This window comes from Vanacampus margaritifer, chromosome 14 (assembly GCF_051991255.1).
Source record: "Vanacampus margaritifer isolate UIUO_Vmar chromosome 14, RoL_Vmar_1.0, whole genome shotgun sequence".
Taxonomy (NCBI): Eukaryota; Metazoa; Chordata; class Actinopteri; order Syngnathiformes; family Syngnathidae; genus Vanacampus; species Vanacampus margaritifer.
Genome location: NC_135445.1, coordinates 20,719,026 through 20,733,942, shown reverse-complemented (window position 1 = coordinate 20,733,942; position 14,917 = coordinate 20,719,026). Strand labels below are relative to the sequence as shown.

Here is a 14,917-nt window from a genome sequence, read left to right as displayed (position 1 = left end):
CAAATGTATTTAAAACAGCAGAGAGGAAGGACCAGTTAACTTTGTCGAAGGCTTTTTCTGGACCCAACGATATAATAACTGCCTTTTTATTATGCCGCTGTGACATGTTAATAAGGTTAAAGAGACTCTATTATTATTAGAGTGACAACCTTTAATAAAGCCTGTTTGGTCGCTATGAATGATTGTCGAGATTACTGTTTCTAGTCTAGAAGCGAAAGCCTTAGCGATGATTTTAATATCAGTGTTAATTAGTGAAATTGGACGGTAACTTGATGGAAGGGTGGGGTCTTTTTCTGGCTTTAATAAAAGTTTAATTGCTGCTGTATTCATGTGTGGACGTATGTAACCGTTTTATTTCTGTTACTACTCTTAAGAATAATGGAGCAAGCATTAACCAAAAGTGCTTAAAAAATATAGCCGGATAACCATCCTGGCGAGGTAGTCTGCCATTAGGCATACTATCTAGAGCACTGTACAGCTCGTTTATAGTGATCATCTAACATATCTTTATATTCAGTAGATAACTGAGGTATATTTAAGTTACTGAGGAAAGCACCTTTTTCCAAGCCACGCTACGCGCGCATATGTTAACCGACCGATATGATTTTTAGCTCATTTTGTTGCAAGTTTTCCCATCTTTAGCTCAGTGTCATTTTTATTTATTTTTTTAAGGAATGTAAGCTCTCCCTCCTGTGCGGGTTCAAAGAGAGTGAGCAAAATGGAGAAAAAAAGGCTTTTAACATTGGTGTGTATTGCGTCTGCCAGAGTGGAGCAATCAACGTCAGAGTGCGGAAATAAAAATATATTTAGAAAAATCTCACTTCAACTCGTCACCGTGGCCACAATATTTGCTCACTAAACATCCAATTCAGACATTTACAAGGGTCTTATTTTAGACAAACCCACTTTTGTTTGGCAAAGGTGTCGTTTAGTACCTTTTATTTCACTTTAAGCGAGGAGAAGTCACACTTTTCTGGCCATTCAACCGCATGTTATTTTGGCCCCCTTTTTCTCCTCATTTAAAAAAAAAAAATCACAAGTTTTCAACCTGCTCTAATTCACACATTTTTCATCTGATAGAAAAAAATGAGAACATGCTCGCCCTTGACATTCTAACGAGCCATTTCTGGAATCTGCATCTTGAACCGTTAAGTCGTGAGAGCCTTTGTTTGAGGTGTGCGCTTTCTCATACATTTCAGTTGAATGTGTGTGCATGATGTGTCCAACAAGTTAAAGTCAAATGTGTGTGCATGAGTGTGCATGTTTCTTACAGCGACAGTAATGAACTTTTAGTTTATGTTGATTAAGGTTAACTCTGGTAAGGTTAAACACTGTGATAATGTTATGTTAGACTATGTTGACTAGCATAGAACAAATGACCGTAGTGCTGGCATCAACACTAGAAATTTCATGTTTATGGCTCGGAAAGATTGAGATCCAGAGTTAAAAACACCAATCACTAAGACCAAATCCCCCATTATTAAACAGTAAAATGCACTTAATAGTTTTGAATGAGGAACACTTAAAAACTGAGCGCAGTTGGAGTGGACGCTAACTACCTGGCTCGTTAATGTGATTTGAAACATGGAATTCAACACCTCTGTTACAATCTTTGTCAGAGTGTATGTTTGCTAGGAATATATATGCACATAGATCTACTAAACGCGTAAAAAAATGATCGCTGCAAATCCGCAAATACTTTGAGGGCTGCCTGGAGTCCTTTCGGCTGATTGCTGCTACTCATCGACGTATTTTATCTTCATCAGTAGGTAAAGCTATGATTAGTTAACACCCTTGTCTATTAGGCTACGTTCACACTGCAGGGTGTGATGCCCAATTCTGATTTTTTGTTAAATCCCATCTTTTTATGTACCGTTCATTACAAAAACAAATGCAACATCTAATGTGAACGCAACGCGCCCGTGATGTTCTATTACATTGGCCAATAGCCATCCCCTAAATTTCACAATGTCTACTGTAAGATTCAATTGTTCTACATTTTTACAGTCTTGTGACATCATGTGAACTAACTGGTGACATTAGTTTTTCCTAGTTGGGGCGCAAAAATCTTTATCAGGGAAAATCCTCTTCTTCCCTCCACAATACAGGAAATACGAATGTGGCGAAGTGCGATTCATCAATTTTATTGATGAAGCATATTTAGCAAGAGGATCCCCCCTAAAGTGTTACAGTCCAGTCTTCGTTTGTTTGTTTAATGGGGTCGATGCCATGGACTTCCGACTTCTGAGTTTCACACATAAGTGCCGTTTCCGGCCACTGCTGGCCGCGTTCCAACACTCACCCCCACACCTCTGCGCCCCCCCAACCGATGGGCGGGAGTGCGCAGGGTGTCTCGGCTCTCTTCTGACAATTGAGACAGACACACTACACACTCGCACCCGTCAATGGGAACTCACAACCGAAGGGCACCAGGGCAGAAGCGCAAGCACTGGGACGTGGCCCACAGGTCGCAAAGAGCAACCGGAAACAGCGCTGATGTGTGAAACCCGGAAGTCGGAAGTCCCGTCTCCTGCGTGGCATATACCCCATTAGCCAGCCCCTATACCTCTTTTTTTGTGTGTTTGTTCTGCTGTCCTTTTGTTTCAGTGCAATATTCGTCATAAATTCGACCGGTCATTTTAGTCCACCATTCATTCGTATGACTTCGCCATAAGTTTGTTAATTCATCCATCGGACTTATTATTCAATTGAAATTGCACTCGGGCAGTTCGGAAGGTCGGGTGAATGGCCGGACATCCGGGAGCGTTGGCTCCGTTCCGTTTCAGTTTCTGTGTTGAGGTATAGTGTTGTGTGTTTCGTCGTGTCGTACCCTACTCGTTTGTTGCTGCCCCTCTCATGTCCAGCCGTTTATTCCAGTGTGCCCCTTTTTCTGCCACTTCCCTCCATGCGTACTACCCGCCTGCCCAACTTAAATTACGTAAAACCAAGTGATTTGTTTTTGCGTCTAATGTCAACAATCATGTGCACTTCTCACATTAACAAAATAGCTCTGAACAGAGATTTGATTATTCCTGTGACAATAAGGTTCTGCTATATTCTGTACTAGTTTTCCAAATCATTTAGGCCATAAAACTTTTCTCTACTTAATGTGTTTGCACATCAATCACCTGTCTGAAACCTTTTAATTGAAGTTGCCCTTTCTAAGGACCAATTTTCAAAGTTTCTCTTTTATGTTGATAATTGAATGAGGTGTTCACAGGCCACCACCAAACTATGAAGGGATGTTTCTTTTAACCCATTCAGGCCAAAAGCGCCTGGCAAAACATGCCTCTAAAACCTATGGGTGACTTTTGAGTCACCCCTGAAAACCAATTTTTTTTTCTGGAAATTCAACAATATTAACTCTTTGACTGCCAGACGTTTTCAGAAAAGGGATGCCGTCAGTGCCAGCCGATTTAAGCATTTTGACTGATCTTTCAAGGTCCACAGAAAATTTTGTGTTTGGACTATGGAAACACACATACTACCAAATGAAAGATTGGACTCTCATCTTTATCAGAAACAAAAAGTTTGTTTCTACCTTATTCCGTTTTTCAGTAATCAACAATAGAAAATGGTTAGTTTAACCCAAATGCTCTGTTTTGAAACAAAATACGGAGAAATCAAGCTTTTTGTGAAACGATATTTCATGCAGTCTAGTGAATTTGACACCTTTTTTTCTCCATGAATGATGCCACAAACACATAAACAGTGCTTTACTTCTGTAAAACACTACCACCAACAATGAAAAAGTGTTTTTTAATAGCAAAATACGTTTATTTACATTCAACAGTGTAACAATTTGACAAAATAATTTCGCAAACTATTTACAAATGTGTGCAACCGTGGTACTATTTACAATTGTGTGGATGTTTCAAATACAGTTTTTCTTTTTGTAACACTCCCCTGCGTGCAAGGAGACGCAACAGGAATTGCACAACAGATTAGTTTCATGCGATGGCTCCTTCGCGTGCAGACGATACACTTTCTTGCCGGCCTTTTTTGCCGAGGAATAGCAAGTATATACTGCAGTGTGTGTTTGGCCATGTTGCCATCAAGTCTACTCTCAGGATCATGATACGGTGACGTTACGGTGGTGTTACGTCTGGCTTCCTCCTTCAGTTCCTATACCGGGTGGTTGATCCATCTTATCCGCTCCATTCATGGTGGCATCGTAGTCCATAACCAGTGTCTTCTCCGTGATCAGACTGTACCCACTCCTCCGATGAATATGCATTGGACTCGGGGCACTCTTCGTCGTCCGATTGAACGTCCGCCTGAGCGTGCTCGGTTAAGCTCCGCGTTTTCCGGCGTTAGCATCGCTAGCCGGTGAGGCTTTATGACGTGATCATAGCCGCCGTGTCAACGCTTCCAACTTCGGCGTCAACCTCGGCGTCACCATCATCATCATCGTCGTCATCAATGTGCTCTTTAGCATTGGTCGATGCTTTTCGTCTTTCAAAAAAATGCTCAAGCGTGAGCTGCTTGCAACCGGTCGCCGTTATGGCTTCCTCAGCCATTGTCCCCTCAACACTCTAGCTCCGCCTCACGTCTTCTACTGACGCCTACCCAATCTTGTCCAAAGAGAGTCATCGCTGCCATCTAGGGGCCAAAAATAGGCATTATACTAACTAGATCTGCTTGATACTTTCAGCACAGCTGGCCAAGTCTTTCCTCCACCTGTTTCCCCCCCCCCAAAAAAAAAACTTGGTAAACGTCTTTTAACGTCTTTGGCGCTCCTCCGTAGGTTTTTACTAAACGTCGTTTAACGTTTTTGACAGTAAAAGAGTTAAAAATAATTGATATATTAGCTCCTGAAGCAGATAGAAACATAATTCCCAAAACCATTTTAGAGCTTACACTTGTGGCATTCACACAAACCTACGTTTATTATTAATATAAACCTTCAATACATTTTTTTTTTTTTTTTAAATCTACAAACAAATGTCGCATCTGCGGGTGTAAAACTCCAAATATATTTATTTTCAACACCGGAGCGCAGTTGGAATAACCTCGGGGGATCGGGGTAATTATTCGTCGTCCATTCCGTTACAAAGCCGTCAAAACTTTCAACATCCTCATTGTCTACAAACATATTTATTAACAGTATGTCACTGTCGACACTTATTCGCATTCCTCCCGCGCCGTCGACAATCGCGTCATTTATTTAATAACTCCCGCGAATCTGCGTCAACCATAAACGCTCGAATAAAATTCCGGGGCATGCTATGAGGCCCATGTCACCCTATCGTGCATATTCTGATGCATTTCATCGGCTAAGAATCCAAGAATTGGTTACAACACAACAAAATGACATATACGCTCTCCCGGGTTTAAAGGGAGGAGAGCGCAGGTGCGCTCCCGGCTTTAACGGTAGAAGCACGGTCACGCGCTCCCAGCCTTAATGGGTTAAACTACAAAATGGACACTGTATTAGCTGCCCTATGTAACAATTTGCCCCCAAATGTCTTTAAAATAGCCTTTTTATTTGACCATTTAGGACTGAAACATCTAACTAGTAGATTAACACCTTAGCTGTTCATAATGGGTACTCCTGCAAGTGAACTCTGGTGAATAGTTTTCGGGATTCAGGTTCGAATTTTCAGCCCTCTGTCTGCAAATGTGATGACGTGTACGTGAGAAGGTAGTGTGTTCATTTTTCGGCCTCACGTTACAGTAGTGATTCTAAATTCAATTATCTGCATTGGGCAACTTTAATATATAATTTAAGATGGCTTACTGGTCGTGTGAACTTTCCAGACTTTCATTATTATCTTTTTTCTTCAACAGCATGGGTGAGTGTGTCTGTAAAAATAAAACAAAACAACATGTAAAAATAAGGAGTGAATCTTTTACAGTACCGGTACTTCATTCAAAATTACACACTATGAAAAAATAGGAATATCAATACAGTCGTCTTGTTACAGATGTTGGACGGATGAATGGATAGACAGACAGCCAGGCAGATTTTTTGTTTTTACCATGAGAGAAATTAAGGTACCATAGCAGCAATACTCATGCTATATATACAAACATAATATTAATTTGTGTATATAAATATAAAGTACATGGTACAGTGCCATCCATAATTCTTAGCACCCTTCCTTAAGATGTATTTAGCTTCTAATATATTAATTTCCCCCCAAAATAACATAGGACCAATATTTAAAAAAAGAGGAAAATACAACCTTTAATTCAAGTGCAATCATTCAATGGAGAATAGAGAAAAATATAGAGAAAGAGAAAATATTAAGAAACATTAAGAAATAATCCTATTGCATAAAATCATGTGTGCCTCAATTATTAGCACCTGTGCAACCCCATTTTGCCAACAAAACAATGCCTAATCTTCTCCCATAATGTTTCACAAGATGTGAGAATACAGAAAGATGGATCTTCGACCATTTCTCTTTCCACAATCTCTCTCTAAATCATCCAGCGACCTGGGTCCTCTGCTCTGCACTGTCCTCTTTAGCTCACTCCACAGGTTCTGGGGACAGATGGCCATAGAGCTTGATTCTGTGTCTGGTGAACCATTTATACAATATTTCTTATGAGAGTGTGCCTCTGCAATAGAAATTAAATTTATTTGAAGGCTTTTATCAGTAATTATGGATGGCACAAAAAAGGAGTCAAACTTAATATTTGTTTCGCAAGAGTATATGCGTTGCCTCAACCTGAGAACGGTTATGAGTGCGATCTAAATTATGGCAATACTTGACGTCATACAGCATTTTTATAGCACAATAGACCAGGAAACAAGACCAAAATGAACATGCCATGTTACCGCACGCAACAAGACACAATGATGACGTGGACTGGATAAAAATGTCCAAAATGACAGCGTATAGGATTTGTCATTATTTTGATACTTAATCTGCTTAAACCTTTTTAGACACACTGCCTAATAGAATGACGGAAAAAGATTTTTGAGTCTTATGTCACTTTAAAGTTCAAAGGGTAACTCAACAGGAAATTAGACTCTAGCTCCACCCCCTCACTAAGATTTGAAATTTTAATAGTAGTGTAGTGTAGGAGCAGAGTTCGCCAGTCGGCGAGCTGCTGGAGGGCGGCGGAGACTGGGGTGTGGTGAGTGGCGGGTGAGGGTGGGTCGTGGGGGGAGCGGGGGCTGTGGCCCGTTGAGGTGCTGTGTGAGCCTACTCTGCCCCGTTCTGCCGCGTTGGGCCATGTCGGGGGCGCTCCGGCCTCCTGGGTTGACTCTACGGTCGGTGGCCCCTGTGGGGCATGAGAGGTTGTGGGCTGGTGCTGCCGTGGCCTGGGGGACCCTAGGGGGCTAACCCTTGTCTGGCCGAGGTCGACGGCTCCCCTCTGGTGGAGGTCATGCATGCCAGATCCACCACACCAGCATGTACTAAAACTCAAAATGAATTTGCTTCTCCCACTGGTCGCTGAATCAGTGGAGGTTGGCGTTTGTGGATCTCACTCTGCTTCATCTATCCTCCTATTAGTCCTTCCTCTCTTAATGTCTCCCTAATCCTGTTGGAATTCAGATGTATCTGGGGTTAGTGAAAGATTCTGGATTTGTAACTCTGTGGGTGGAGGCGGGATGGTGATGCCTGGTTAGTGTTGGATTTCACTTTGCTTCATCTTTCCTTCCATTGATCTTTCCTCCGGTTTCTTGACAACTTCACGACTCTGGTGGGACGAATTATCCGGTTAAGGTGAAGGGTTTCAGGTTTCAGGTGAATTAAAGAGCACACACACGCACACATGCACAAAAAAAAGAGGAAAAAAAGGAGAGCGATGATGATATTTTGACACGGGAAGACTGCTGAATGAATAATACTGACCTCTCAAAAGGAAAAAAAAAAAAAGATTTGAAATTGGAGCTCATAGGGGGTGTTGCCTGGAGGACCATTTGGTTGGGAATGGGGAGAGAGTTGGGCGTGGTCTGGCTGTGATTGACAGCAGCAAAACGCTAAGAAGGCATTTAAAGAGGCATGTACGAGACTGAGCAGGTGGGTGGCGGGTGCGACTACAAGTAATGAGAGGACAAACAGCCAATTTGTGTTCATCCCCGTGTTTAACCTTAACCCCTGGGCGTTATTTGTCCATTTTCTGGCATTTTTATGTTTTTCTGTTTTTCATCAAAGAAAAAGCATTTGAAAAAAATACACTAGGGACCTGAAATTTCACCAGGATTGTTAAAACATGTAGAAGTTCAAATTGGCGCCATGCTGTAATTTCTAACTATTACCAAACAGGAGGAGGAGATTCACACAAAGTTGTTGTAATAATGCCGGATTTTGGCTCATTGACTCCAGTTATAAATCACAGTTTTTGATATGCTGTAAACCTGATCTGTTATAATGCATTTTCCGTGATTACTGATGCAATCGTTTCTTTGACGAGTCATAAAGATGAAAATGGAGGAATTTGTGTGTTTAGAGTGTTAACACCCAAAATACACCAGGTGGCGCCATAGGCTAATAAATGAATTTGCTTGTGCAAAGCCCGCTGCAGATTGGTCAAAATGAATGTGATAAAAACGGTTGGAATTACAAAAAAGTTTAGTGTTGATGTGTCTGAGTTCACTTTCAGTCTATTTTGGCATGCATATTTGCAGGTGTGCACAAGAAAATGCAAAGGTACCGTCCACAGATGCAAAAAAAAAATGCACTTGTTTATTGTTATTGTTTGAATTTCAACGCTTACTGGTTGAGTGTTTGAATTTCTTTACTCTTATTGGTTCTGGGCATTTTTGAGGTCGTTGTTCTCGCGATGATCACTACTTTGCATTTCTTTCAACACAACTGGTAGAGAAAATGGCGAGAAGAATGGAGAGAAAAATGGGATTGAAGGACGCGATTCAGCTCATTTTAGAAAGTTCTGATTCCGAAGAAGAATTTAAGTCGGACGTTAGTTCCGAGAGCTCGGAAGAGGTTACAGAGTCTCCTCTTGGACTTTGGATGCCGGAGGAGGAAGAGGATGGTGACGAAGATTACGACGATGAGCATGACAAGGAGTGGAAAGTGGACTCAGATGATAGCGGAGGTGAGAGCGAGGAGGAGGGGGGCCGAGATGAACACGACAGGGAGACAGAGGATGATGACAATGACGATCAGGGTGAACAAAATAGTGAGTGGCTTTCAAAAAATAAAAAAAATATTATGGTCTCCTATCCACGAAGTGGTCAGACATTATGTCCCCCCTTCCATTCCTAATCCCGGGCCAACACTCTACGCAGTTGCCAGAATCAGCAGCCCTGAAAGTGCGTTTGATTTATTTTTCAATTAGGACATCATCCAGCGAATTTTGGACATGACAAACCTCCATGGGCTCAGGTCAGTCACTTCTTGGAGCACACTGACTGTCAGCGAGCTGCATGCTTACTTGGGGCTGCTGATTCTGGCAGGGTTATACAAATCCAAGCATGAGGCAACGATCAGTTTATGGGACAAAGATAGCGGACGGTCCATATTTTCAAAAACTATGGCCCATGGACGCTTCTGCCAAATCAACCGGACACTTAGGTTTGATGACAGACTCCTCAGGCCACATACTCCTGCCGCCGGCGGGCACAGAGGTGGCCCATGTGTGTTTTCTATCACATGCTGGACATGTCTTGCTTCAATGCATTTGTGCTTTTTACCGTGATTTACCCTGAATGGAAACAGAAGAAAAGCTACAGGCGGCGGCTCTTCCTTGAGGAGCTAGGCAAGGCTCTAATTTGGCCTGAAATTTTGAAAAAGGAAGCAAAGCCTTCTGCCGAAGGCTTGGTGGAGCAGGCGGAGCAGCATGCTGGACCCCTGTCTAAGCGCCAACAATGTGGCCTTTGCACAAAGCCACTTCGGGCTTCAAACGTTTGCGCAAAATGTGGAATTTACGTTTGCAAAAAACATATCAAGCCCCATTGCATGAAATGTTAAATGAAAAAAAAAAGTAGTTCTGGTGTTTAGTGAGTAGTAGTTCTTCATTTCAGTAACTGGTGTTTCATGTTCATGAATTCTGCATATTTGTTCTAAAGTGTTACTCATAAATTCTGTCATCAAAATCAGTTATTGTGACTGACCTTCTTGTTCTAAAGAAAAAAATTATCTCATTACGACTTATTGACTTATTCAAGTATCTAATTATGTCATATGAAATGTTTTACTTTGATTTATATATATCCATAATATATATATACAGCATAGTTAGTTTTGCTGTTAGCATAATAATGCTATTATTGTCCATTGGGGGCATTAAAAAATAAAAAGAAATAAAATAAACTATATATGTATGGATAGGTCTGATGCCACTGAACATTTTCAGCAGTTGAAAGTGAAAAAAATATTCATAAATGACTAAGTTATGTCACTTCAAAGGAAATGCTAGATTTCGGCAAAATTACAAGAACTTTGTTTTATTCAGAAAACTGCTATTGTGTGAAAACTGGGCATGCATAAAAAATTCTATTGTAATGGCTTATGGACTTGTTTGAGCCTCTAACTATGTCATATGAAATATTCAAATTTGTCTTTTATTTTATATATATTTACAGCATAGTTAGTCTTGCTATTAGCATAATACTGCTATTATTGTCCATAGAGGGCATTAAAAAAACTTTTTTAAAGCTATATATGTATAGATAGGTCTGATACCAGTGAACATTTTGAGCGGTTGAAAGTGAAAAAAATATTCATAAATGACTAAGTTATGTCACTTCAAAGGAAATGCCAGATTTTGGCAAAATTACAAGAACTTTGTTTTATTCAGAAAACTGCCATTGTGTGAAAACTGGGCATGGATAAAAAATTCTATTGTTATGACTTATGGACTTATTCAAGCCTCTAAATATGTCAAATGAAATATTCAAATTAGAACTTTATTTTACATATATATACAGCATAGTTAATTTTGCTGTTCGCATAATACTGCTATTATTGTCCATAGAGGGCATTTAAAAAACTTTTTTAAAGCTATATATGTATAGACAGGTCTGATGCCAGTGAACATTTTGAGCGGTTGAAAGTGAAAAAAATATTCATAAATGACGAAGTTATCACACTTCAAAGGAAATGCCAGATTTTTGGCACAAATTACAAGAACTTAATCAAGCTATAATAACGCCCAGGGGTTAAGATGGCACCAAACACACTGTTTTTGACCCAAATTCAAGCTTTCAACAAACATGCACTACAACAGAGGTGGGCAATCTCGGTCCTCAAGGGCCTGCAGGTTTTGGAGGTTTCTCACTTCCAACGCAAGCTGATTCCAATCAACAGGATCGTTATCGGGCTTATGCAGAGTTTGCTGATAAACTGATCATATATCAGCTGTGTTGGAGGAGGGCAACATGCAAAACCTGCAGGACTTTGGCCCTTGATGCCCACCTCTGCACTACAATGTCAAAATAATGACCAGGACATGTAGACAACATTTGTACACCAGTTTATCAGCAAAAAAAAGTTGATTTAGTGCGGAGTCACCCTTTAAAGCGACTACAAACCCTAGGCGCCTTCATTTCCATGTACAGATCGGCGACGGAAAAATGTCCATGCGGAAACACCGAAGTGGCCAAAAATGGGTTATGGGTGCCGCAAAGGTTTTAATTATATTAAAGCAATAGCTGCTCGGGTCCTAATAAGAAAATGATCCTAAACATAAAGCAAAATCCAAAGTGGAATGTTTAAAAATAAATATATAAAGGTGTTCGAATGGCCAAGTCAAAGACCAGACCTGAATCCAATTTAGAATCTGTGGAAAAATCTGAAAGCTGCTATTCATAAACGATCTCCATCTAATCTACCTGAGCTAGAGCTGTTTTGCAAAGGAAGAATGGGCAAAAAAATTCAGTCTCTAGATATGCATAACAGATGGCGACATACCCCAAAAGACTTGCAGCTGCAATTGCAGCAAGAAAAATGGTTCTACAAAGTATTAACTCAGAGGGGAGAATATTTTTATACATCCAACTTATCAGGTTTTGTATTAGTAAAAATGTTGAAAATATAATATAAATTAGATCTGCTTCACGATTGTGTCGTACTTGATTGTGTTGATTCTTTAGAAAAACATTACATTTTAATTTATTTTTGAATCCAGAAATGTGGCAAAAGGTAAAAAAGTTAAGGGGGCTAATACTTTCGCAAGGCACAGTACTTGACCAATAAAGATGGTTCTGATTTGTTTTACACTTCTCAGGCCTCAGACCAGAGCGGCAATGTATTTGTTTTCAAGCTATTTTCATCGCTTTAATTTGGTTCATGCCACGTAAAAATAACAGACAAAGTTGGGGATGGACCATTAATATTGATTTGTTTGTGTGTGTGCGTGTGTGTGTGGGGGGGGGGGGGGGGGGTTACCATATGTGCACAGTACATATGAGGTTTCCGCTGGACAGCAACAATATACACAGTGTTGTAATACCTAAACTGTAAACCTGAGTTTTTTGTAAATACCCACCAAATAAATCTGAAAGTCTGCAGTTTAAGCACAATTTGTTTAATTTCAAATACATTTGGGTGGTGTTTAGAGCCAAAAGGATGAGAATTGTGTCAATGTCCCATTATTTATGGACAACTCTGGGTTTTAGCGTGTTTTCTAGAGGAAACCCTGGAAAAACATTTTCTTTTTTTAAATGTAACATGCACAAATGTGAAACTACATACCAGTCCAAACTGCCAATTCCTTCTGTGTTCATCCAATGTCTGCAGTGGCCCTTCACTCTTGACTCTAATTGCAATGAAGTCATTGTCCCCACCAATCGATACTGATCCATTATCTACATTTTCCTGCAATGTGGAAAGAAAAACTGTTACATATATATATATATATATATATATATATATATATATATATATATATATATATATATATATATATATATATATATACACACACACATACATTCAATCTGATAATAATAGACAAGATGGCGGCTGGTGCTGCACAATGTGCCCCAACTCCTTTTACAAGACTTAAACCTGAAGTCTATCAGACTGTGGATGGTAAAGTAATTGTAGAGGACGAGCTCTTAAACTTCCTTGTTGTAAAATTGAGGACTTTGAGCCAAGATGAAATTGTCTTGTTGGCGGTAAACACATTTGACACAGAGTGGATTGAAGCATCTAAGAAAGTTTGATTTGAATTGTGTCCAACAATGTAGCGTAATATTTCGCACAAGGGAGAACAAAAGGACATTAATAACATCAAGAGTTGCCTGAAAATTTTAAATGAATGTGGGGAAAATGTCCCGCGATTTGTATCCCACTACTTGGATGACTTGCCCCCCGTGACTTTCTCAAACATGGATGTTTGCGGCTTGCTCCAGAGAATAGAGCAGCTTCAGGCGGACGTATGTGCCATGCGCAGCACGCTAAAGGCCCAATCGGTTGTGTGCGCCGCCGTGTGGAAAGTCTGGAGAGTGCTGCTGCTGTTGCGATCGTGCCACGGCGTGACGGCCTGGCTGTAAGTGGACCAGCAGTGCTGGATGCCCCCTGCGGCGCCGGCCCTTCCTGTGACATGGTGGCTGCTGGATCCAGGCAGGTGACAACGACTGATGGTATGCTGCTTGTCCCAGCGAGAGAGCTGTTGTTATTTTCGGCCTGTTCCCAAAACAATTTGCTAAAGTATATTACAGTACATACAGTATATTAAATAATATGTATACTGTTAACACACGTTATGTTCTGTTTTGCTAAGCATGAGATTTCCGAGCGTCTTTGAATGCATCATGCGACTCGCTGAGGGGAGGAATAAGTTGAAAGTAGGAATTCAGTCAAGTGTACTCTTCGTTTCAGGCTCTCTATTGTCCTATTTTGGCGCCGGTTACCGTGTTTGTAATTCATAATAAAAGGTGAGAAACAACTACCATAATTTCCGGACTACAGTATAAGCCGCTACTTTTTTCACTTGCATTCGACCCTGCGGCTAATACATTGGCTTATGCACCAAATCACGAGGGGACGCACTATAAAGGAAGCGCAAGAGCGCCAGGCAAAGCAAAACAAACCAAGTAAACCCAAATACAGTAGGAGAGAGAGAACGAGAGCGAGACATTTTGCGCCTTCATTATGGAAAAGAAACGGAGAAGTGCATAAGATGCTGCAGCGACAACAAAAGAGAGTGAGTTATTAGCTATTCTGGGCCTGTTTGGTTCCACCACTGAGGAAGGCGACTTGAATGGTTCAGGTAATTCGGAGGAGGAGGACGATGGCAGCAGAATTACCAGTAAAGACTGAATGCTATAGTATGCTTTGTTATAGTAATGTATTTTTGTACAGCTGTGTAATTAATGCGCCTCTGTGTTCCCAAACAGTCATCTCTGTCTCGACAATCCCCTCTGTGGTAGTGGAAACCCTTATATACCATTGCGGTAACAATAAACCACCTGTGGCTTACACATAGACCAAAGTGAAGTATTCCCCAAATTTAGCTAGCACGACTTATAGTCAGGTGCGCTTTATAGTCTGGAAATTACGGTAATTTTTTGTGTCACAAGGACTAAGCAGATGCTCAGAGGGAATCAAGCTTTTTCTGTTTCCGGTCCCTCTTGCTTCACGTTAAGCAGGCCCCCTCTCTGTCCATTTTTAAAATTTGTCTTACAACATATTTTTATTCTTTGGCTTTCGACTTAGCATGCGATTCAGCATTGTTTTATTGTTTATTGTGGTGACTATATATGCAATAATTTGTTTTAACTGTCTGGTTTTATATGTCAGATTTGTACTTTATGTACAGCACTTTGTATGCAGCTATGATTGTTATTAAAATGCTCTATAAATAAAGTTGAATTATTTTTTAACTCAGTGCACATAACTTGGAACACTGAATTTTGAGTAATTTTGCTAAGTCAACAACAAATAGCGTTTTCATGGTGGTTTTGCGCAATAAAATCCCCATTATTATGGGAGCATAAGAAATAATTGCTGATGCTAAAAAGCATTCACTCAAAAACTACTGACAATTTGGG

At 40.5% G+C, this 14,917-nt stretch overlaps 1 protein-coding gene across 7 annotated transcripts in view; it reads right to left on the bottom strand.

Annotated features, from left to right (window-relative positions):
• The window catches only part of LOC144063818 (DENN domain-containing protein 1A-like), a 125,205-nt gene that overhangs the window by 11,412 nt on the left and 98,876 nt on the right, over nt 1-14,917 (bottom strand). For 2 of the 7 annotated variants that reach the window (XM_077585687.1, XM_077585688.1), the window contains 2 exons: nt 12,615-12,737; nt 5,741-5,805 (listed from right to left, as the gene is read on the bottom strand). In XM_077585687.1, coding sequence (XP_077441813.1) covers nt 5,741-5,805; nt 12,615-12,737 — 188 coding nt within the window. Of the gene's footprint in view, nt 1-3,824; nt 4,681-5,740; nt 5,806-12,614; nt 12,738-12,779; nt 13,551-14,917 lie in introns of those variants that run through there. The other 5 variants (XM_077585690.1, XM_077585692.1, XM_077585693.1 and 2 more) reach the window with 5 other exon arrangements.